Here is a 25,774-nt window from a genome sequence, read left to right on the forward strand (position 1 = left end):
ATTAAGCAAAAAGCCACTACTTATTTGGGTACATCAGAATTTTCTCCACACAGGAATAAACTGGAGACTAAGACTGCCATAGCTCTCAATTTCAGATTTTATGTTTTTTCCATTCTCTTCCTTCTTACTGACTTTACAAATAAATATTAAAAACTTTGACTTATTAGCAAAACACTTACTTCGGTTTTTATGTTGGGGGATCATATAAGATTTTGTTCGGGGGGACAGGGTCTACTGCTGTAAATTTTGAAAAGTGCTCTAATCATTCTTCTTCATCATTATCAGCATCAACACCAACATTATTATCTATGAGCATGTTCTGGGTATGTAGATGCTGGCGAGTATTTTTGCAACTTAATCTTATCGCAAAGGCAAGGTCACATAAATCTTATAAATCTCAAGTTGATCTTCATTCTCAGGGGATCTGCTACACTCACAAACAGAATTTAGAGATTCTAGGCATTTTAGATTTTCTCTGCCAACTCTCTTTGCTCTGGATAAGGAAAAATGGTCACTCAAAGATTTACAGAGCAAAGGAGAAATACCACTTAACTTTCCTTCTCTCCCCCAGAGAAAATGTGTCTCCCAAAGGACTAATTCAGTCTCTTGGCCAGAAGTCCCGGACATTTCTGGGAAAGCCTGGTCTCTCTGAGGTAAATACTGTTAGAACTTTAGGGCCAGGGAAATTTCCACTGAAGAACACCAACTCCCCCTCAGTAAAAGCAACCAGATTGAGAGATAATGGCAAACTACCTCTATTGTTGTTGGACTAAAGGGAACTGGGACTTCAAAGATGCCTGAAGAGGTGTCTTCAGACATCATCTTCAGTTGGTACCTTGGTCTCTACAGGAAGTCACAAAGGTAGGCCAGCAGAGGTAGAAGTGGCTTTGGAGAAACTGGAACAAATATAACAATTCTAACTCTTCTTCTCCCTTTAGGAAGCTTAAAATACAAATTCAACACATAATTAAGCAATTTACTCTAAAAATGCCCCCAAAATGGGTTCACCACTCATTTTTAGTGCAAAGGCAGTCACAGTGAGTGATGGGAGCAGAATAACAACAATAGTAATAAATTTTCAGCTAATAATACATTTAGTGATTTCTCCTAAGGCCATAATTAATGCTGAAGTCTGTATCTGAACTGAGAAACATTTGGCTCCAAATATGGAGCTCTTTATTTTTTTAACCACACTATAATCCATAAAGGGAAAAAAATCAGGAAATAGACCTCCAGACTTAAAACATGGAACCCCCCCCAAAAAGCTGAAGAAAAGACACATACCTCATGACTTACCTAAATTTTATAAATCCGGAAGGGGTAGATATGTGCCACAGGAGTGAGCCCTCCAGGCATAAGGGTTTGCCAGTGCTAGACACAGAGATGGTGGCCAGCAATAACTATAACACCTATTACACTCCACCAGAGAAATACACCTTAGTGCAGGCATTAGGTAAACGCTCTAAGGAATCAGGAGCCAATAAGAGTGCAGGGTAGGGACTTCCCTGGTGGCGCAGTAGTTAAGACCCTGTGCTCCCAATGCAGGGGGCCTGGGTTTGATCCCTGCTCAGGGAACTAGATCCCACATGCATGCCACAACTAAGGAGCCCACTGGCCGCAACTAAGGAGCACACGTGCCACAACTAAGACCCAGTGCAACCAAATAAATAAAATAAGTATAACAAAACAAAACAAAAAGAGTGCAGGATATATCTGGTCCTTTCCTGTTCCTCCAGCCTCATCTCACACAATCTTCCACCTACCCCCCTCTACTTCCCCCTCCCTGTGTTCCAGCCACACTGGCTTGGTACTTGCCATGGTCCTTCAAACAACAGGGATGGCCACAGTGTTTGACACATAGAAGGCACTAAATAAATTTCTGTTGAAGGAAGGAAAGAAGGAAAAACAGAGTGGGAAACAGAAGGCTAGAAAGAAGGGGAGATTTCAGAAAAACATTCACTAAACTGGGCCTTAAGGGAAAAATACTAAGTCCATCGGCAGAGACAGGAGGAAGAAAGAGGATGAGAAAAGAAGGGTGTTTCAAGCAGAAGGCAAAGCAGGAGGATGTTGGCATGCTGAGCCAACGTCAAAAGCAAACTGTGGTCTAAACATCAGAATGAGAACAGTAACAGGAGATGGGGTTGGATGGGTGGGCAGGCCAGATGATGATGGGTATGGGGAACTTGGAGTGGCATGATCATATTTGTATTTCAGAATAGGCCCCTTGCTTGCAGAGGATGGCTATCAGGAGAGGGGGTGGGGGGCAGGGGAAGACTGAAACCAGAGGAAGTCAGGTCTGTTTTGGAGTCCAGATAAGAGATGATAAGATGCCTGAATTAGAGAGACAGCAGAGTATAGTGGGTTTTAACCCAAATGCTGCCATTTGCTGGATTTGTGATCTTAGAGAAATCAGTTAATCTCTCTGGGCTGAGAATATTTGCCCTATATATTTCTCAGGGTAGTCTTGAGCTGCTAATAAGGTAATATTGAGAAAGTGCTTTGTAAACTTAAAGCACTAGTAATTATATGTCATTATGAAAGTGGTAGAAGAGGGAAAAAGAGACAAGGGGGCAATTGAGAAATACGACTGAGAAACACGACCATTCTTCTAGACATACAATCTACAAAACGAGAGTCTTGTCCGGCATCTCTTCTTTTTTTTTTTTTTTTTTTTGGCGGTACGCGGGCCTCTCACTGTCGTGGCCTCTCCCTTTGCACAGCACAGGCTCCGGACGCGCAGGCTCAGTGGCCATGGCTCACGGGCCCAGCTGCTCTGCGGCATGTGGGATCTTCCCAGACCGGGGCACGAACCCCTGTCCCCTGCTTCGGCAGGCAGACTCTCAACCACTGCGCCACCAGGGAAGCCCCGGCATCTCTTTTTATCAGTTGTCAAAATTAGGAAATACTTTAAAAATTTCCCTCAGCATTAAAAGAAATAGAGAATACTTTTCCATAGGGGGATAGAGTGGGGATTTAGCAACTACCTTGTGAATGGTAACTACACATACGTTCTCCCTTCTAATCACCCGACACTCTCAGGAGGAAGGTGTTATTATCCCTTTTTTACTGATGAGAAAATTGAGTCTCAGAAAGGTAAAATGACTTGCCTTACGTCACACAGAGGGCAGAGGCAGCATTCAAACATAAGTCTGATTCCAGAGTCCTTTCTCTTAAACATTATACCATTGAACAAGGTGGTTATTTTTCCATCAAAGCAACTGTTATTAGAGTTAACATTTATAATTCTCAAGAGAGACAAGGAAAAGGCAGTTGTTACAGGCCATTAGGAGTAGATTTGTTTACTCACTTGAAAGTCATCTACTGATCACTTCCTATATGCTTGGCAGTATCCTGGACATTGTAAGTTAGAAGAGGGCAACGTTGCATACAAACATAGGAATTTCACAACTATGTGGTAGGTTCCACCAAAGGGGCCCAAAGAGTTTTGGAAGCACAGGGGAAGGAAGAATAAATTCTTTCTGAAGAGGACTGGGGCTGTTTCATAGAGGAAACAACATTTTATCTGGGTATTAAAGATTGAGGAGTTCACTAGGAAGAGAAGGTGTAAATGGTGGAGAAAGACATTCCAGATGGAGGGGACGGCACATAGAAGAGCAAAAAATGTGAAAGAACATAAAGTAGTTTGGGAATGGAGAGAAGTTCAGTCTGAATGAAGCGTAATGTACACTATGAGTTTGAGAAGGAGAGGTGGCAGGAAAAAGCACTCAGACATGAGGCTGGAATGGTAGTTGGGGCCAGATAATGAAGGCCCTTAAATGTGTCAAGCCAAGATGTATGTATTTTAATCTTGAAAGAAACAAGAAACCAACAAAACTTAAATCAGGAGATAACATAGTTGGATTTGTTGTTAATAAAATAACTCTGGTGGCAGTGTAGAGATTAGAATGGAGTCGGGGGTAGAAAAACTAGTTAGGAGATTATTTATATATGATGATGAAACTTGGAACCATTAGAATATGAATAGAAAACTGGATTCTGTGGGGTTTTGGTAAAACTAACAGAACTTGGTGGAGATGGAGATAATGAGGTTTGGTGCCTGATTCTATAGTTTCTCGCTTGAAACTGGGTGGATGGTGACGACATTTAACAAAGATAAAAAAGATAGCATGTTGGAGTATCATGGTAGACTAGAAAATAATTTCATGTTCAGAAACACTGTGTTTTGGGGCAATACAACATAAGACCTGGCATTGGTTGAGGGCTTATACTAAGCTCTAGGCACCATTTTAAGTGCTTTGCATGTAACAACTAATTGAGATATAGGTACTTAGTAGGTAATTGGAAATAAAGATTTGGAGCTAAAAAGGGACATCTGGGCTGGAAATAAAAATTTGATAGTCGTTAATGTATAGGAGGCATAGTTAAAACTGTTGAGGCAAGAAGAAGGCAAAGGATAAAAATGCTGAGCAAAACCACCATTTTATGACCAGGGAGTGATGAAGATTGTAACCTCCATGATGGAAAAGATCATGCCTGACTTGTTCACCACTGTGTCACCAGAGCCTGGCATACTATTTAGAATACAGTGGCTGCTCAATAAATAAATGTTGAATGAATGAAATAAAAATATCAGAGGGAATTCCCTGGTGGTCCAGTGGTTAGGACTCTGCACTTTCTCTGCCGAGGGCTTGGGTTCAATCCCTCGTTGGGGAACTAAGGTCCTGCAAGCCGTACGGTGCACAGCCCCCCAAAAAGAAAAATCAGAGAAGTGTAATGAGAAACAATGAGGCATCGTGACTTGGAAGACCAAGGGGGAAAGGTGGTTTGAGAATGACTAGAAAATGCCGAGCACTACAGTAAAGAAGTCAGATAAAATGGGGACTGCAATGAAACCATTGGGCTTGGCAGTTAGGTATCCATTAGTAACTTGAAAGAGGGCAATTTTGGTAGAATAGCCTCCTTCTAGACTGTAATAGGCTTAAGGGTAGATGGTTGTTGAAGAAGAGTAGAAAATGACCAGAAATTTGGTGGTAATGTGATTGAGGGGGTTAGAGTAACAGAGGAAAATGAAGCCATGGTTTGTAAAAATTTTATTTGTTTTTATAATGGAGGAGACTTCAATATTGTTTGTAGAAGAAAAAGTATCCTAGGAGAGGGATAAATTACAGATGGTAAGAGTAGATAATTGTTCTTAGCTAATTTTCCTGTCAGTTTTCCCTTGGGCATGCTTATCAGGTGTTCTATTTATCTTTAGACCTTAAAACAAGTTAGAGCTCTATGATCTGCCTCACTGGGACACTGGTCAGCTTAAAAGGACTTGGTAGTTTAATACAGCATGGTGCTTTCCTAATGTCTTCTTTCTAGATGTATATGTCTTGTCATCTACGTAGGATAGGACAAGTCTATACTCCAAGCATGGTGGTGAAATTATGGAATTAAGCACAAATTGAGGCAAGTGAACACCAATATGTATCGATAATTGAGGTCAATCTATTTGCTTCATTATTATATTAATGAAGTAATTAGGGGAATAGCCCACTTTGCTCCTGTGATTTGGCTTGACTATGATCTTATAGAATATAGGGGCATATTTACTGGAGGCTCCATAATATGCCTAGGATCTAAAAGGTTGTTGGCACTTGTAGTCAATACAAATGCCCTCACACCTGAAGATGCCTTAGACAGTGACAAATTGTAAAAACCAACTGCATAACTAGATGGGTTCTTTTTCAGTACCATGGATTACTCTGACAGTCTAGTGAAGCCTACAGACTCCCTTTCAGAAAAGTATTTTTAAATGTAGTCAATAAAATACATGGGGTTACAATAGAAACCAATCATCAAAATGTATAATAAAACAAATTTGTGATATAGTAATATATCTATCTGATTCTTTAGTAACACATTAAATAATATCTATTTTCCCCTCTACTCCTATCTGAAAATGTTTCTTTTGACCTGTCAATAATATAACCACATTATCATCTATTGCTACCTATTTATGTAGTCATTTGATGGTTCACTTGATGATGCACTCATACATATGTATCAGCATTCCCAGTCACCCAAGATACATATTTGATGTCCATGCACACACACACATATATGTTATATATTCCAATCATTCATAGCTAGCTGATATAGGATATTTGCTAGCAGGCAAAGCAGAAGACTACTTTAAGAATTCATATTAAGAAAATGAAAACATAAGCCACAGACTGGGAGAAAATATTTGCAAACTGTATATATGGTAAAAGACTCGTATCTAAAATATACAAAGACCGCTTACAACATAATAATAATAAGACAATCCAATTTTCAAATGGGCAAAATATTTGAATAAACATTTCTCCAAAGAAGATATCCAAATGGCTAATAAGTACTTGAAAAGATGCTTAATTGATTAGTCATTAGGGAAATGCAAATTAAAACCACAACGAGACACCACTTCACACCCACCAGGATGGCTATAATAAAAATGACAGACAATTACAAGTGTTGGCAAGGATGTAGCAAAACTGGAATTTTCATACAGTGCTGATGGAATGTGAGGTGGTACAGCCACTTTGGAAAACAGTTTTGCAGTTTCTTAAGAGGTTAAATATAAAGTTTTCATACAACCCAGCAATTCCATCTACTCAGGAGAAATAAAATATATGTCCACACAAAGATTTGTATGTTAATGTTCATAGCAGTATTGTTCATAAGAGCAAAAAGTGGAAAGAGCCCAAATGTCCATTCATTGGTGAATGCATGAAGAAAATGGGGTATATCCATAATGGAATACCAATACTAAATACCAATACCAATACTAAAAAAAAAAAAGGAGTAAAATACTGATATATGCTACAACATGAATGAATTTCAAAAATATTATGCTAAGTGAAAAATGCTAAACACAAAAGATTATATATTAATTGGTTCTATTTATATGAAATGTCCAGAAAAGACATATCTATAGAGGTAGAAAAGTAGATTCATGCTTGCCTAGGCTTGGGGGGTGGGAATAGGGATTAATGAAAGGGATATGAAGGATCTTACTGGGGTGATGATAATGTTCTAGAAATGGATATAGTGATGGTTGTACAACTTGGTAAATTTACTAAAAATCATTGAATGATATACATAAATGTGTGAATTTATGGTATATAAATTATATCTTAATAAACTTGTTTTAAAAGAGAAAAAAAGAAAAATCCTAGAGACAGCCCAAACAAGGCAAATATTCCTCTTGATCCTTACATTAGGAAGGGATTTTCTCCATCTCTGAAAAACCTTAACACTCCCTTCATACTTTGATGACTGTGATTATGACTGAAAATCACATTGGAAAGGACCAACCTGAGCAAGTTACAACTTTAAGAAGTTTGTATTTCAATCAGATCTTGATTTGAATGTGGCTAAAGGCACTTTACCTGTGCTCTAGGCAGAGTTGATAATAGATAGGTGTTTTCTCCCCTTTGCCTCTTCCCCACTCCAATAACTCTCCCGCTGGGCTTGGACTTTTAAATATGTCTGGTTGTATTAGATCCTCTTGTGAAAGCAGATTTGGGGCAAAATGGGAAGAAAACATGAGGACCCTGACTAATTTGGGATATGTTTTAACTTCTAAACATATTGGCCTTTGGTGAGATATGGATCTTTCTAGTCTCTTCTCTAACATGATGCTGATGGTAATTTATCAATAGGTATCCTATATTTTAAAAAATATTTTTATTTATTTATTTGTCTGTGCCGGGTCTTAGTTGCGGCGTGTGGGATCTTCACTGTGGCACGCAGGATATTTTAGTTGTGGCATGAGGGATCTAGTTCCCTGACCAGGGATCAAACCCCGGCCCCCTGCATTGGGAGCTTGAAGTCTTAACCACTGGACCACCAGGGAAGTCCCAAGTATCCTATCCTTTAAGGAACAAAATGACAACCATTGTCTGAGAAAGTGAACTCCTACAGAGTTAGAGACTGTGTTTAAATAAATCTTTGTGTGTGGTGCCTTAGGCACTTAATAACCAAAAAACCAATATGGATGTTCTGAAATTCTAGGCTCTATCTCATTCAGATAAATTGTGAAAATATTTCAAATAAATGAAGATCAGCACTCTTTTAAAAGAAATTTAATGAAAACTCATTATTTAATCCTGGGTTTTAACATTTAGTTTTCCATCCCTTCAAAAGTACTGCTTTATAAACTCTGACAAAGAAAGAACTCAAAAGCACCTAAATGACCCTATCTTAAATGCTCACCAGTATTCCTTTATTGACAACGTTTAACTCTCACAGTGAAGAGACTTTGTCATAGTGAAGCACAACATAGTTCCTGCCAATCTATTTATAAGTTATTTTTCACTAATATAAGTCAAAAAGTTACAAAGAATTCAAATGTTTAAAATCATCTGAAAGGTGAAAAATATTACAAACCCAGATGATGAACTGGAATTGAGAGTAAAAGATGAGAACCAGCTAATATAAATGATAATCCAGTACAAAGAATACAAAGGAAAAAACTTCCCCTCAGCAAAGTCACCTTCTGAGAACTTATCCTGTTACTCTTCTCTTTCTCTTTGCCATTTTTCCAAAAATTAAAAATTAGCTTTACAATGTCAAACATATAATGCAGAAGTAAATAATAGGTGAATGAAGTAGTTATGAACTGAAGGCAAAAAATAAAGTACTGTCAGTGTATCTCAAGGTTTATTTTAGTCTTACCAAGGTCAGTCACACTGACATAGCAGGTGACATGGTAAAACAATGGGACAGAGTCTAAAATCCACACACCAAAGTAGTGGATGATTTTGGAGACATGCTTTCAACACTTCTCAGAAATGAAGACAACATCCTCTAGTAACTTTTAAAGTTATCAAGTGATAGGATGCAGTGTTTGGGAAATCTCCTGGAATGATTTGTTAATGCTTTTCCCAAAAGTACACTGAATACGATCAGCCAGAGTCTGAAATAAAGGTTTTACTGGAGGGTATTCTGCCCAAGCGTGACATTTGTATAAGTAGCAAGAGTCCCAGACAAACTGTTAACTAATCAAAACCTGGCATTTTCAATAAATGTAGTATTGAGCCTCAAGGTAACATATAACTAAACTTGTATACTGCAGGAATCAGAAAGGGAAGTGTGCAGAAAACTAGATCAATACCTCTGCTTACAAAATCTAGAATTTACTTACATAAAAGTTGATGTTCTGAGTTAAGGGGTCACAAAACATTAAAAGTCAAGTTTTCTGGCATCATCCTCTTTTCATAAGAGAAGTCATTTCACTTTATTCTGATATTTTCTTAAAGACATATATCAGGACAAAGTTATCCATTTTTTTCCCATAAAAGTATTAGGTAATCTTACTGGGTTGAATTAAGTATGGCTCTATAAATAGTATTTTAAAATATTTGAAGTATTAAAAATAGAGCCAATCAGTGAAAATTGTCAAAACTCACAAAGTAAATATTTGGACTATATATTTAGCTGTCATATATATACATATATATATACACACATATATAGAGTACATGCATGACTTTGGCAATTATTAAGAATTTTTAAAATAGAACAGTGAAACAGTACTCAATAGTTAACTTCATGTTTGAACTCAATGATTAACTTTATTTCTGCAGGCGTAAGTTGCTAGTGAGTCTGGAAAACTGCAGCATCTCTGATTATTCAGGTCACGCCACTTTTGGTAGCTTATCCTAGTAATTCCATTGGAATTACTACTTTCTGGGATCTATTAAACTTTTCTTGACCAAACGTCTACAGAAAATCCTTTGCCTGCAGCCCCTAGCTGATTTGATGGATGATATCTAAACAGCCTATGAAATGTTAACTTTTAGAATTTTTTTTCCTATTCTAACCACTTTAACTTTCTGATGATAGAGAAAACCAGTAAAAGGAAACATCAGGCAGAAACTGAACATCATCTAGTAGTATCAGTGCAGTTCAGGCAGTTAAAGAATCCAGATGTTGTCACCTGGTACTGTCAGAGGACTCACAAGAAAATACTTAAGTTTAACTTCTAACAACATTCTCGGTACTTCCAAGTCCCACTTCTTGGATTCTCCTCCCACTTTCAAACTTGTGTGCCAATTCATGTTCTTGTAAACCAGGGAAAATTACATTTCTTCTGCCTTGGAGATCGATACAGAGGAAGGCATCAGATGTCAGTCATCTTTAAGTCGTCCGGGAAGACGCTCAGAAATGCGTGCCTCTTGTGTCTTCTACTTTTATTTTCCCAACCCCTTACGAAGTTTTGGAACAGGAAGATGCCTGAGTCCCAAAGACATTAGCCTGACACTGTGCTATTCCTTTCTAAGAACCCCATTAACTCCCAGTAGAAATGAGAATGATGTGAACTCCGTTTCATGGCGCAACCCTCTGCAACCCCCTTACACAAACACAAGAGGTGGGATGGGGAGGAGGTCAAAGGAGGAGGAGGGAAAGGGGTCGGGAGATGAGACTCACCGCTCCTGCCAGTTCCTCGGTCAGGCACAACGTAACCAGGAGAAGCCACAACCTGAAACGGGAGGGAGGGTGAATAACATGGGTTCTCTAGGCTCCGGGGTCCTGCGTCTGCCCATAGACCCCCGACCCCTCTTTGCTGCCTGCCTCAACTTTCTCTGTAATGACAGAAGTACAAGTATAGTCCCGGTCCGGCAAAGTAGCCCAGAATAGGAAAGAGGAGAGGAGCTCGGGGCAGCAACAGCTCACCCAGGGTGCATGCTTGCGGCTCCTCCGGAGCTGGGTCCCGGGAGACTGCTAAGCGGCTCCGCGGCCCCGGCTCATCGGATGCTTGGCGGCTGTTTCCTTATTCAAGAGGATGGGGTAGGGGGGCGAAGTGGCTCACTTCTGAAGAAACTAAACTCAGCTTCTAGATAAAGAGGTGCCCCAAAGGGAAACACGGTCAGCGGTGCCCGCTACAACTTGCCGCACTCAAAAGATAGTTCCATGCACCAGGGGAGGAAGGAATGGAGGGGAAGGGGGCGGGGCTGTCTGCTGTCAATCATCCCCCCTACCTCGGGCAGCCGGTCGTCTTTCTCACTTTCAGGCACCTCTACACGTAACATTCCCACGCATCTCCACAGCTTCACGCGCAGGCCCACAGACCTACACGCTAAGATGTAAGCAACTGTGCATCAAACACTTCCTTAAAGCACTGTTAATTGTTACACATATACAGATTAAGGCATACTCCTCCCACATAGACACATGGGCCTTTGCACACTTTCCCAAATGCATATCACTCATTCTAATTTATTGCACACTAACCTCTTGGGGTGGTGGTAGTTTCTGGGGTTGTAAAACTACCTTTAGCTGAGCTGAACCTAAGGATAAGCGGGCCCCCGTGATATAGGTCCAAAGCCCTGAAAGACGCTAAAGTGGTAAATTCTAGGGTGTGAGATAACAAGTGTTCTGAAGAATTCGTCAAGAAATCCCTAAAAGATCCCCCAAGGAGTCCACATAAAATATTTTCTGGGCCTGATGGTGCTTTAAAAAATCTGTATGCCAGAATTACCAAAGTAACGTTCAAGTCTACTTTATTTGGGAGACATCAATTCAACTGCCATTAACTCCATACATATATTTCCAATTAAGTGTCCGTGTTAGTATTAAGGAAAATTGCACTAAAGTTATTTAATCCCCTACCCTAAATCTCTCCGAGAAACATCTGCAATGAGAGTCAATGCCTTTTATGTTAGTCAGTATGAGGTAAATATTAATTATGGCATTCAATGTAGCTAAAGAAAACGATATGACTGTATTACTATAACATCCAACCACATAATAATTACTCATATCTACTGAACGCTCCCAAATCTTATATGAATATAATATGCATAAAGTCTTCACACACGTATATGTACGTTCATTTTCTTAATTCTTCAGCTGTAAGCATATATTTAATTATATAAATATATTTATATGTTTCTAATATTTTCACATTTTCTGTTGTATGTAGAAACTCCCTCCTGTGAGCAGGTGGAAGGCAAACAACTCCAGCAGCCCTGGGAGCAGGCACCAAAATTTGTTTCTAATCATTAACAATAAAAGGAACCGTTCTCTTAGATCCCTCCGCTACAAAAAATAGTCCCAGCTCAGGTCTATTTGTAATTGGCTTTGGTGCTCACACCAATGAGAGTGGGACTGGGCAGGGAAAAGGAGTATCAACGGAAGGTGCAAGTGAACGAATAGAAAAGCTTCCCGGGGGGAGTCAGGGTGCGCAGTCAACTGGGCTGGACGTTTCCCTCCTCTAAATAACTGAGCGTCACTCCCTCGCAGGTTGCTGGTGCGGTCTAAAACTGTGGCGGAGTGATCCTCAAATTCCCCAGGGCTGGTGGGGAGGGGGCGGTGCAGGGGAAGAGAGGGAGGAAAGTAGATCTGTGGGACTTGCGCGAGGAAAAAGTTTGCAAGTCTGGACAGAAGGGAAAAGTGCTCCCGAGAGACCGGCTTTGGGGAGGGGAGCGGGGAGGGAAGAATAGCTGCTGCTTTTTTTTTTTTTTCTTTCCCCTTCCACTCTTAAAAACCTACTTTCTCCTCACCCAAGACGACCGGCACAATTGGGACACCCTCGCTGTCTCTCTCCGGCTCTAGCTCTCTCCCTATAAACCCTCAAGATTATGTCAGTTGGTCAGAGCCAGCCAGGGATTTCGTGCGGGTGCTGAAGGAGCTGCGGGAGCCGGAGAAGAATGAAACTGCGTGGAGTCAGCCTGGCTGCCGGCTTGTTCTTACTGGCCCTGAGTCTTTGGGGGCAGCCCGCAGAGGCTGCGGTAAGTCCTTCCTTCTACCCCCGACCCCCATCCCATCACCTCGCTCTCACGCTGAAATCACTTTTTGTGCCTTTACCTTCCTTTCTCCTGGGCCTCGGCTAGGGAATTCAGGTGTGCCTTCACTTGTTTAGGAAGAAACATTATTTACAACGCTAGTAACTCAAGCCTTCTGAAGTCCAAGGGAGAGGTTTAAGTGTTTAAAAATAGGGCTGCTTGCTTTCCCTGCAGCTAGCTGCTCTGGGGGCAAGAGCAGAGCCTGGGGAGGAGGATGCATGTTAATAGATAACTAAGCTCTGGTGGATATTTAAAACTTTTCCTCCGCACCCTCCCACCTCGAGTGTTTCCCTACATGCCCGCTAACCTTTTCACTAGTTGTGCCCAATCCACGCACTCTTTAAACTTTGTCGATAGTTTACTATTTTGGCCTTTCTAAAATCCACCTTCCACCAAAGTGTTAAGCGCGCCCGTGAAGTTCTTCCCTTTTGCCTTTTCCTTAAGGAACATGAACCTACCCTCACCTCTGGTCAGTAAAGCCTCTGTAGAGACTGCTTCCCTCTTGACATCCTTGTTGCAAATGCTCAGGTAACATACCAAGAAGAATGAGGTAAAGACGGATGGCTTCAGGCTTCGGTTTTTCTGCATCTTTTTTTTTTTTTAAGTTCTCAGTTTTTGTTGTTTACTTTTTTTAGCTTACTAAGGCACCTGAAACAAATTGAGAATTTGCCCATCACCTATTTAAAGGAAAAGAACGATCTCTTTTTCACAGGAGAATGAGTGTTCTGGTTTAAAGGAGAGTGGAGGAGGGAAGTACACGTGAAATGACAGAGCAAAAACTTCCACTGAGTTTTAGGAATGTAGAATTAAAATCCTAATGTATCTCTTAGAATTAAAATCCTAATATATCTCTAAGAGATAGGTCCCACCCACTATCCTTCTGGGGATGAGAGGCAGATCTAAAGGAATGAATGGCTTTGTCAGAGAAAATGTTCTCCAGACTGAAACCCATCATCCTTAATTTCACTTAACCTCTAAATAGAGAATTAAGTGTGTGACAAATTATTTAAAAGTTATATTTGAGTGAACATAATGGGTGGTTTTAAAAACACTTTAATATGAGATCATGGCTTAGGCCTTCACATGGTTGAGTGACTATCAATTCTTTATATGCAACTGCTGTGTTATATAGCTTACGTGGGTCCACTTGTAAGTTAGCTGTCTAGCTGTTCTATACACTCAGCATGCCTCAGGTTACATTGCCCTCCTCCCATCCTCCAGAAAGTGTATACTCATAGTATGAGAAAAGTAACTTTCATATTACTCTAAGCACAACATAATAATAATGGCAACTCTGCTGAAAAACCATGCATATCAAATATTTTTAATTATACTTGCCATAATTATGCCTCCATCAAAGTAGATAGATAATTTAAAATTGCTTTTATGATGCAGAGCTTCTTAATGGGCTAAGGTTTAGCCACTCAGTAGGGCTGCAGGCCCTTGGATAAAACTACAATTGTGTTGTTGAAAATAGTTCCTTTTAAAAACATCATCTTGGTGTTCACTGCTTGTGGCATTTGGCCCGGGGCAAAGATTTTGTGGATGTTTGATTAAATATTTCTCGTTTCTTACTTTTGACGTTGCTATTAATAAATGTACACCAGATGCCAATCATACAGGTATGTATAGCTGTACTTTGTGTCAGATTATATTAAATCATGTTATGTTAAAAATGAAATTTCTTTTTATGATTGACAAAATTTGGGAGCAAGCTTGTTTTCTTGGACTCTTTAACAATTGAGTGTTCATAAAGAAATTACAGAAGACACCAGGCAGTTTTTTTTTCCTTTTTTCTCCTATGCAATTATTTATTTATTTCTCTCCTATATGATTTTTAAAGAACATTTTAGACCCCATTTCCCTATCATTAGTATAATGTGCCTCTAATAAAACCAGGGTTTGTTTTTTCTGCTTCACACATTAATATCCTAGTTAGAGTAATGTTTTAATCATCTCAGAGATATGAATGGTATCTGCTCTCCATACTAGTGCTGGGGATATTGGTGACCTTCTCCAGAGTAAACTGGATGGTAGTGGGGCTGCTTGTTGACTGAAGTAGTCTAGTATTGGGACTTTTATACCAGGAAGAGCATTGCTACTTAAATTGCTTTAATTTTTCATAGTTAAGTGATTTCTTTATCTCTGAAGTCATGCCAAATTGGGATATCACAAATATGTGGAAAATTTTTTAGGTGGAGAGTTTGTTAGGTGGAATAAAGTAACTCTTATTCTGAAAGGTTAGCAATAAAGGAAGAAGGCAGATTTAGTTGGAAAGGTCAGTTCTAGTGATGGAAATACGTACTTTTATGTAAAGGTACCTGTGCTGACTCTCTGTTAGTAGGATATACACTTAGATTTATGAATATGGTGTGTTAAATTCTAGTACTACTATACAATTTTTAGTAACTTCGTGTGTGTGTGTGTGTGTGTGTGCGCGCACGTGCGCAGTGGAGTGGATAAGTTTCTTTAAATGTACTATCTCCCTTGTGACTAAGAGCAACAACTTGTTAAGCGTAGCAGTGTGGTTTGTGGCCATGGAACAGTTTTTCATCTGAAGTATACTGCTCCACAGGGAGAATTTGTTGACATTGTTATCATAACTTAACATTTTTGCATGTTTACTGTGTGCCAGGCACTGTGCTAATATGGAAATGTACATTATCATGTTTAATCTTCACAACAGACCTATGAAGTATATACTATTGTTATTCCCACTTTACCGATCAAGGAGCTACAGATCACAGAGGTTAAGTAATGTGCCAAAAATAACATAGTTAGCAAGTTGTAGAGCTGGAAATTTGAATCCAGGCAATTTGACTCCAAATTCTTTACCCTTAATGACTGTCCTATACTGCCTCCTTTGTATGTGGTCTATAGAGATGTATTTGCTGTTCAGAGTATTTGGATCTCTGCTACTTTTTTTTGAGTAAGGGGGAGACACAGGAGGTGAAATGGAAAATATAATGGGGATTACATCTCTTCTTGCTGATGTTAGGAGAAGCATCATGTTGTAATGGAAACAGCTCTGGGATTAGAATAAAAAGATCAGAGTTTGATCTCTATATGTATGTCTATTTATAGAGAGATAATTTAAAAGTAATCTAGAAGCAATTGCTTGTTGCAGATTGTATGATTTTATATAATTACATATATAAAAGGTTAGATTTATAGAACAAGTGTAATTTTGTGGTAGGTGATTATTTTGAAGAAAGATTTGTCTTATTATATTTGTAATTAGTGTCCATAATAATTTTAAATATACTGAACTTTTCAGGAGCGTGTCTATTGTGATAAGACAGTACGTGTATGTGGTAGAATACTTTGCTTAAGATGTTCAACTCACTTCTTTTGTTTTACCAATTTACCCACCCATCATATCCAATTCTATTCACTCAACTGTCTCTATACTTAAGTCTTGTGTGTGTATTTGTATATGTGTGTGTCCTGTGACTGTAAAGAGTGTGTACCTTTTTTTCCTGTGTTTTTACTTGGCTTTTGATGTATGTATATTCAACATATGAGACTCTACCTTGAGTTAAAATTGATACGTTGGTCAAGGTTGTGTCTGCCAGGTTTATCCACTGTAAAGTCACTGTTTCTCCCTTTGTAATTACAAAGCGACCAGATTTTCTAAGACTATATGGGGCAATATTGCAAGACAATGTACATTTCTTGTTTCTCATCATAGTTTTGCCCACTGTTTTAGCATCTGTTGAGGATTCTGACCTGAATAATTACTGCTGTGATATTTTTCAAATGGTGATCTTCAGTTATCAACATTTTCTGCATTTATTTGTTGAATTCTAATGTAACAAAGAACTTTACCTTCTTTTCTGTTTGTTTCTATTTATTTATTCAGTGATTTATTTATAATAGTATGGACTTATGGATACTTGTTTTATTCTATGAACTATAATGAATTATGCTATTTTTCCTTTTCTTTTGCTGAAATAACCCCAGATTTGGTCAATAGAAGCCCCTTCCAATTGGCTCCTGTGTCCTTTCAGTGTGTCCCATCATTTTTTGAGCATTCTCTTACATTCTGGTACCACAAGGTGTTCCAGACTCATTTTCTACTTTCCCTGCCCCAACCCTGGAATGAGCCATTTTTCTAAGGAGCTCTGATTCTTTTTGTTGAGTAGTGGTATTTAGAGATCAAGATCTGGGTGCTTGGCATGCTCATTATTACTGGGGTGTCATTGCTTCTAGGCCTTCTCAGCAGATAAAACTAGGGAATATATGTATATATACATAGACACATACCCACTTCTATATTTCTTACAAAACCATGAATTTGTACTGATATCTCTGATTCCAGTCCAAAATCACAGAATAAACATACCTCTTTGATACTATGGGATCTCGCTGCTTTCTGGTACCTCTCTTCAGGCATATTTTGTGGTCTTATACAGAGTCTTTAAGAAATTGCCCTCTGGAGTCAGATCTGGAGTCTGAGTGGAGGATGTGTGACCTTCGGACAGGTAGTAACCTCTGAGCTTTAATTTCCTCATTAGCAAAAGGGGGCCAGTGGTACCTATGTCACACATTGTTTTGAGGATAAAATGAGAGAAGTTATGTAAAGCGTTTAGAATAGTACTTGGCACATAGTAAGTGCTCAATAAGATTTCAATTAGATTCCATTATTGTCATTACAAACTACTTATTGACTTGCCATTTCTTATTTCATTAACTCTCAAATTCTCTGCCTGATTTTCAAGGTCTAGCATGATCTTTCCCTTCATTCCTCCTTATTTTTCATTACATTTTACAATACACTCCCTCCATTCTAGCCTAGGTGAACTTCCCTATAATCCCTTGAGCATTACATACATTTTTTTGAATTTTATTTATTTTTTATGCAGGTTTTATTAGCTCTTTTATACATATTAGTGTATATGTGTCAATCCCAATCTCCCAGTTCATCCCACATCACATACATGTTTTGGCTCTCCATCTTGTTTAGAATCCTGTGGATCCAAATCTTTCCTCAGTTTCAGCATAACATTTACATTCATTCAGCAGATATTTATTCAGCAACTCATAAGTACTTAAGAATTATATTTATGTTGTTCTATTTCTCCCCTCATGGATATGTACTATCCACAAAATCATTTTGTGCTAGACACTATAGATAAAACTGAATAAGATAGACAGGGTCCCTGCCTTCATGGAGCTTCCATGCTAGTGAGCATAGATAAATAGTTCTGTGGAGCTTTCCCTTACTATTAAATCAGTTGCTGATTTTACCCTTCTTTGAACATTTGTCATATTTAGCCTCTTGTCTAGTATCTAAATGTATTTGGTCTTACAAGCATTTTGTTTCATGGGATTTTATGTCTTCTCCCTATTAGATTATAGACTTTTTGAGGGCAAGAACTGTATATTTGTTCATTCGACAAACTTACATGTTGATTTTGTCTGATGACAAAAATAATACATGCTTAATGTTGGAAACTTGAAAAATGAGAAAAATATAAAGAAGAAAATAAATATCTCTCCACAGTTCTACCAACAGCACAGAAATAACCTATATTATTGTTTTGATGATTTTCCTTCTTATGTATCTAATATTTTCTTTAAAAAGTAGATTGATTAAAATTTTTTAAAAGTTGGGATTACGATATATACAATTTTATATGCTTTTGTTTTTTCACTTATTATTTTCCCATGTTATTAAAATTCTTAGTTTAAAAGTATTATTTTTAAATGATTGCATACAATTTATATTATACACACCACAATTAATTTACGTGTTCACTTTTATAGACTATATTTTTAAATTTCAAGTTTTTTTTAGTCATTATAAGAAATACGGCCATAAACAATTCTTATTCCATATTTTGTATTATTTTGTTAGTACTGCCTCCTTCGTGGAGAATTATTGGGTTAAAGGTCATCAGTATTTTTAAAGTCTTTGGTACCTGCAGTAGACCCTGACATTTAGAAAGGCTGTATCAACAGATAATATGATAGCTAACTTTTTTTTTAGTGGTTACTATGTTATACCCTCTTAGGTAGATAATATTATTCCCATTTTATGTACAAGGAATCTGAGGCCAACAGGGTGGTTAAAAAACTACCAGAGGTCACACAGTTAATAAGTGATTGAGCAGTTTAGCTCTAGAACATGCTCATGAAATTTTCCTCAGTTCCTATTTCATTCACGGTAGTACAGAAAAATAGAGTCATGTTGAAAAGTTGAATAATTCCCATTACCGTTTCCGTGACTGGTCACATGAATTGATTCTAAAGATAGGCTTACCCACCAGTTCATCCTTTAATAGCTCTTTGCTATAATTGCCTGGGCCATTCATCCTCAAGGACCTAAATTTTAATTTTGTAAACCATGCATCCCCGTACATTTCTCCCCTATACGGAAGGTGGAGCCTGTATTCCATGAATACCTCCCCCACTGACCTCTTCCTAGCTATAGCAAGGGTGTAACATACTCCAAACTCACTGACATTCTCCCTCCCCCAGGAGAGTTTTGGAATGCGTCTGAATATGGAGACCCCCTTTACCCTCTCTCCCCACCCCCTACCCCATAGCTGCCTATGAGCTTTACACTTAAATGCCGGTGTCTTTGCCTACTGTTGTCCCTTGCTTTCATCCTCCCTAAGTGATACTCCAGAAGTTTCCCCCCATTAATTTCTAATCTGTTTTTCCCACTTTGTGGTGATACTATTCCAGCCCCCATCTCCTGTTTTTAGCAACAAACTTGGAAGTACATATGGAGTGAGAGGTCCCCCATCCATTTTGCAACACTCCCGCCTTACCTTTTCCTTGTGTTTCCCCACTAGCTAAGTGACTTTACTGCCTTTATGATAGCCTTGTGGCTTGTGCATTTCAAATGTATTCCTCCACAAAATCACAAACTGTTACACATTATGGCTTTTCCAGGTGGCATTTGAATAGCTGAACTTTAAGCTTCTGAATGATAGGGATCTGCTCTTGCCAAATTACTTTCCAGAATGTTTTTACCAATTATATTCGTATCAGTAGTATAAAAGAGTACCTATGAGACAGTCTTAATAATTTTTTTTCTATCTAGTACAGTGACTATAGAATTGATGCTCAATTGATTGCCAGTTGGTTGGCAGATTTGGTTCTATCCTCTAATGATTTTCTTTTTAAAATGTAATCATTCCATCATCTCATCCCCTTCTGACAATAGCAACCATAGAACAGAAGTGATTTTTGAAAATAAATTCTCTTCTAATTAACATTATAAATGAACCACCCAACCACTTAACTAAATCCTCATTACAAAGATTGTTTTTAATAGCAGTAATTCTTGAGGTGTTTTGGAGAGGCATCTTTAGTGTGATCTCTGATACATTAGCTTTCATTTTAACCAGATTCTCATTTTATGCATCAATGCTTGAGTTTATTTACCTTCATAATCTGTATAGGTCCAACTGCCCTTGGTTCCTTTAGAAGCTTCTGCGGGCCTTTTACCAAAAGTGTAGTCTGTAATGGTACCTGCTACCCTGTTGAAAAGGGAACCTTAAACCCCTTGCTATTTGCTAACGAAAGACAACCAAAGGCAAATGTTACAAAAGAAACAGGTTTTTGCTAAATTTAATTTTTAACTTAAAAAAATTTACTAAATCATTTGCTTTATTTTTTAACTTGTAGAGAGACTTAAGCACCTTTTTTGAGCAAGTGCTAGTCAGGTTAATGGAATTGGTTTTATGACAGTGAGTACTAAAATAGAACTGGAAGAAATTCTGTTGGCATTTGTATCATCTTATAATTCAGTCAAATGACACTCTTCATATATGTTAACAGAACTGGCTGATTTGCTTCCAAAATTTCTTATAGTGTGTGTGACATTAATGGAATCCTGAAGGAGATATTGGAACTTTGGCGGGGGAAGATGGTATTAAGAGTGGGACACTAGTGAGAAATTGTTTCGTGTATTCTGTATTTTGAGCTCTCCAGGACTTGCTAAAGGAGGAGAAGTCCTTCTCTGTCCATAATCTCATAATCTAATTGATGTAGTAAAACACTTCTGTATGTGAAAGGCATAGTAGTGCCTGTTTATATCAGGTTGTTTTCTGTTGCAGGTGGTAGAAAACACTAATTCAACTGCCTTAACAGAGAAAAATTTTAACTCACATTACAAGAAGTTTGGAGGTAGAGTACCTCCAAAATTAATTAATTCAGCCAAATAGTGACCCAGGCTCTTTCCACTTTCTCCTCTGCCATACTCTGCCTATCAGCTTACTGTCTCAGATTCGTGCCCCTCATACTTGCAAGATTGCTGCTGCAGTTCCAGGGATCACATGCAGATGCCACAATGCCTAATAGAAGAAGAGTATGAACTGTTCATTTGTGTCCCTTTTTATCAGCAGTGAAAACTTTCTCAGGAGTCCCATACCTTCACCCTTACATCTGACTGGTTAGAATTGTATTACATGTATATGTTTACACCAGTACATTGGCAAGTGGAATAGGACCATAAATGTAGAGTTAGACAAGTGACTTACACTGCCACCTCCCCCTGCAACACACCAAAGCACATTGCTGCCTGGAAAAGTTAGAGGGTGGGAAAATTTGAATAAAATCAAGGTTCTTTTAGGAAGGAATAAATAGTTCCTGCTTCACAACCTCATGAGTTTGTTGTCAGGATCAGTTGACTAAAAGATTTGTAAGAATTTGATGTATTTGTTAAATGTAAGATGTCTTTCTTAATAGGGAAACTAACGTACAAATGAAAGATGTTGGCTATTTACGTAAATATAGATATTTTAGCATTGGAGGGACATTAGGTCAGTGGTTCTCAAAGTGTGATCTGAAGACCCCTGAGATTCCTGACATCCTATCAGGAGGAACATGAGGACTATTTGAACAATAATTTGAAGACTGTTTTGCCTTTTTCACTGTGTTGACATTTGCACTGATGATGGGTAAGACAGTGCAGTACACCAAATTGTCCTAGTAGCTGTATTCTTCATAGTCTTGGAGGACAAAAAGCCAATTTTACTTAACAATGTCCTCAATGTAGCATTGATTTTATTCAATCTTGACCCTTGAGTACAGATATTTTAAAATTTCTGTATGACAAAATGGGAATTACAGAAAACGCTTCTGTATGCTGAAGTAACATCATTTCTAGGAAAAGCTCTTGTGCTTTGTGAGTTGTGTGAGTTGGGGGCTGAACTAGCTGATTTTTGCCTGGAACACATTTTTACTTGAAAGACAAACTGTGGTTATTCAGACTTGAGTATTTGGCAGGAATTTTCTTGAAAATGAGCAAAGTGAGTCTGTCATTTCAAGGAAGACAACTGGCAGTGTTTGTTGCCAATGAAAACATTTGAGCTTTTCAAGTATTAGAATTTTAGAAAACTTGAATCTTGAGTATGGGCTTGATAGCTTTCCAAAACTTAGCCTTTTCTAATGAGATTGGTAACTATATTAATGTGTATGATTTTTTTATATTATGTAATAAAATGTGTTAACATTTGGAAGTTCTGCAAATCCCACTGAACTAATATTTTCCAAATGACTAATGCATGATGTTACAAAATCATGATGGCTAAAAGATCCATTGAAAGACAAGTTAGATCAATCAGTTTTAACGTAATTGAGTACAAAAATTAAATAGATAAGGTATCAGATTCTATGTTGCAACCTACCTTCTTTTAGGTAGACTCTTTTGTCTACCACTTGCAGAATTTTAGCATAGTATCAAAGAATATCTACAGTTATTTTAAAAAGGTATTAAAATACTCAGTTTTCCAAATATATAACTTCATGAAGCCAGATTTTCTTCATATATTTCAACCAAAACAACATATTGCAACAGAGCGGATGCAGAAGCAGATATGAAGATCTAGCTGTCTTCTATCAAGGCAGACATTAAAGAGATTTGCAAAAAAGATGTAAAACAATCCCTCTTCTCCCTTGTCTTTTGTTTTGGAAAATATAATTATTTTCATGAAAATGCATAATATATGTTAACATGTAATGAGTTCATTATTTTTTAAAATATTTGTTTATTTATTTATTTATTTTGGCTGCACCGGGTCTTAGTTGCGGCACGCGGGATCTTCACTGGGGCATGCGGCCTCTTAGTTGCGGCATGCATACGGGATCTAGTTCCCCGACCAGAGAGCGAGGAACCTGGGCCCCCTGCATTGGGAGCGCAGAGTCTTACCCACTGGACCACCAGGGAAGGCCCATGAGTTCATTATTGTTGCTTTTAAATGAATAAAGAAATAATTATTTTAATTATTACTCAGTTTTATTTTATATGGTACATACTGATAGATGTAACCCACATAAGCAAAAGCTTTGGGGTCCTCAGTGATTTTTAAGAGAGTGAAAGGGTCTTATAAAGTTTGAAAACCACTACAGAGACCAGCTCCCATCATTCTACAGGAAAGTGATTGATGAAAGATGCAGCTTGTTAGTTGCAGAGGCAGAGAAGTAATATTATTCCATTCCTCTCTCCAGTATACCACATTGGTTTAGGGATTGGTGATATGATTTTGTAATTTTATTCATCCTAGTAGATAGAGTTAAAATACCAAATAGAAAATGTACTAGATTGTACTTGTATCTTTCCTATAATCTTCAGTCTAATTGACAAGTCAGAAACATTCTCACTATACAAACCACAGCAGAGTAGACACTGATGAAGAAAGACTGTGAGCTAAAGTTACAGTTATTTTTAGATACCAAATTGGAAAACCCATAAAACCAGAGTTCTTGGCTTACATATCTTTGTATTCGTCACAGTGTATGGACTGGTTCCTTGTATGTAGTTGATTCTCAATAGCTAATTGTGGAATGAATTTTGAATTTTGGGGAAGGGTAGATTTATTTGCCAAGAGACAAGACCTAGAATCAATTAGTTAAGTTATAGGAACTCTTGATATCAATTATTTTCTAACCATTAAGCTATTTAGTAACAGGAATGACCCATTGCTAAAAGTGCTCAAAGAGAGGGTAGATGCTACGTTGTCAGCAATACCCACAAAGTCTCTTTCCACTCTAAAATTCTATTGTTCTGGTTGTTAGAAGGAACTTTCTTTTTTATTGAGCTCAAATCCTTGTCTCTATAATTTTTAAGTAACTCGGAGGTATAATTGACATAAAATAAAGTGCACATATTTAAAGTGTACAATTTAAGGAGTTGTGACTTATGTGTACACTTGTGAAGCCACCAGTACATTAAAAATAATGAACATATAAATCACTCCTGAAGATTTTCATGCCTCTTGGTAGTCCCTCTCTCCCTTCCTACTCCTATCCCCCATCCCCAGGTAACCACTGATCTGCTTTCTGTACATTAATTTTGTTTTCTAGAGTCATATAAATGGAGTCATATGTACACTTTCTTTGTTTTGGATCTTTTTTTTTTCAGCATTTGAGATTCATCCACATTGTAATGTGTATCCGTAGTTCATTATTTTCTTGTTGAGTCATATTCCATTATATGAATATACCACACTGTGTTTTTCTGTTCGCGTGTTGATGAATATTTGGGTTATTTACGGCTTGTCTATTACACGTAAAGCTTCTATGAACACTTTAATTTTTGCATTTTAACAGTTATTTTATTGAAGTGTAATTTACATAAAGTGATATGTACCGATCTTAGGTGAACAGCTCAAATATATATATTTTTAATTGTATACACTGTGGTAACCACCATCCAGGTCAAGATGTAGAACATTTCCGTTACCCAAGCTCTGCCATGCCCCTTTCCTTTCAGTGCCTTTTGTGTCTTCTATAAAAATTTTTAAACTCCAAGGTTGCAAAGATATTATCATATGTTTTCTTCCAGAATATTTATAGTTTCAGTTGTCTTTAGGACCATTTTTTTCTATATAGATAACCAGTCGTTCCAGTACCGTATATTGAAAAGAAATACCTCTTTTCATTGATTTGGTTTGATGGCTTTATTAAAAATCAGTTGAATGTATAGGTCTTGGTCAGAACTTACTAGTCTGGCCTGTTGATCTGCTTGTCTATCCTTATTCCAATATTATGTATTCTTCATTATTTTGGCATTATAATAACGCTTTAAATTTTGTAGTGTAAGTCCTTCAAATTTGTTCTTTAAGATTGTCTTGACTGTTGTCTTGAATGTTTATTCCATATAAATTTTAGATTCATCTTGTAAATTTTTACTAAAAATCTATTTGAGATTTTGGTAAGGATAGCAATAATTCTATGGATCAATTTAGGAATAAGTGAAATCTTAAAATTATTGATTTTCCCAATCTATGAACACATCTCTCCTTTAATTGAGATATTCTTTAATTACCTTCATCATAGAAGTCATGCTCAGCATTTGGTCAGTTTCTTCCTATGCATATGCTTGTATAGTAAACGGTATAATTTTCAAAATTGTAATTTTAGTTTGTTGCTAAGATATAAACATTCATTTATATATTGATCTTTTTACCCTAAGATATTACTGTTCTTTCTTTTTTAGGGTATGATTTATATATTGTAAAATTCACCCATTTTATGCACAGTTCTGTGAGTCTTGACAGATGCATACAATAGTAAGTGTAGTCAATCAAGATATAGAACAGCATTGCTAAGATTATTCATTAGGTTCTAGTAGTTTGTATTTTCCATGTACATAATCATATTATCTGAAAAACAGAGTTGTTTTTCCTTTTCAATCCATATGCCTTTTTCTGCTCTCCACCTTATTGTACTGGCTAGGACTTCCAGTACAAGTTTAATAGAAGTGGTAAGAGAAAATATCCTTTTTTTTTGCACTCTATCTTTTGGGGAATATATTTACTATTTCACTCTTATGTTAGCTTTAAGTTTTACACAGTAACAGATTGAGGAGCTCCTATCCCATTCCTATTTGCTGACATTAAAAAAAAGTTAAATTTCATCAAGAAATAATTTGCACCTATTTAAATCATTATGTTGTTAGGAACTCAGCTGAACTGCTAGGTGTCTTAGTAGCCAGTTAAAACAAGCAAGCCAAAATGAAAATAACAACCCCTTAACTGCTT

At 37.6% G+C, this 25,774-nt stretch overlaps 2 protein-coding genes across 7 annotated transcripts in view; one reads left to right on the forward strand and one right to left on the reverse strand.

Annotated features, from left to right (window-relative positions):
* The window catches only part of COL4A6 (collagen type IV alpha 6 chain), a 283,132-nt gene extending 272,315 nt beyond the window's left edge, over positions 1 to 10,817 (reverse strand). For both annotated transcript variants that reach the window (XM_029241453.1, XM_029241452.1), the window contains exons 1-2: positions 10,666 to 10,817; positions 10,420 to 10,471 (exon numbers count right to left, since the gene is read on the reverse strand). In XM_029241453.1, the coding sequence (XP_029097286.1) occupies positions 10,420 to 10,471; positions 10,666 to 10,676 (63 nt within the window). In that variant the 5' untranslated portion in view covers positions 10,677 to 10,817. The remainder of the gene's footprint in view (positions 1 to 10,419; positions 10,472 to 10,665) is intronic.
* Positions 10,818 to 12,456: 1,639 nt separating this feature from the next.
* COL4A5 (collagen type IV alpha 5 chain) overlaps positions 12,457 to 25,774 on the forward strand; it is a 223,845-nt gene continuing 210,527 nt past the window's right edge. For all 5 annotated transcript variants that reach the window (XM_029241156.1, XM_029241158.1, XM_029241157.1 and 2 more), the window contains exon 1: positions 12,457 to 12,722. In XM_029241156.1, coding sequence (XP_029096989.1) covers positions 12,642 to 12,722 — 81 coding nt within the window. In that variant the 5' untranslated portion in view covers positions 12,457 to 12,641. The remainder of the gene's footprint in view (positions 12,723 to 25,774) is intronic.

Source organism: Monodon monoceros, unplaced genomic scaffold (assembly GCF_005190385.1).
Source record: "Monodon monoceros isolate NGI ecotype Baffin Bay Population unplaced genomic scaffold, NGI_Narwhal_1 Super_Scaffold_22, whole genome shotgun sequence".
NCBI classification, from domain to species: domain Eukaryota; kingdom Metazoa; phylum Chordata; class Mammalia; order Artiodactyla; family Monodontidae; genus Monodon; species Monodon monoceros.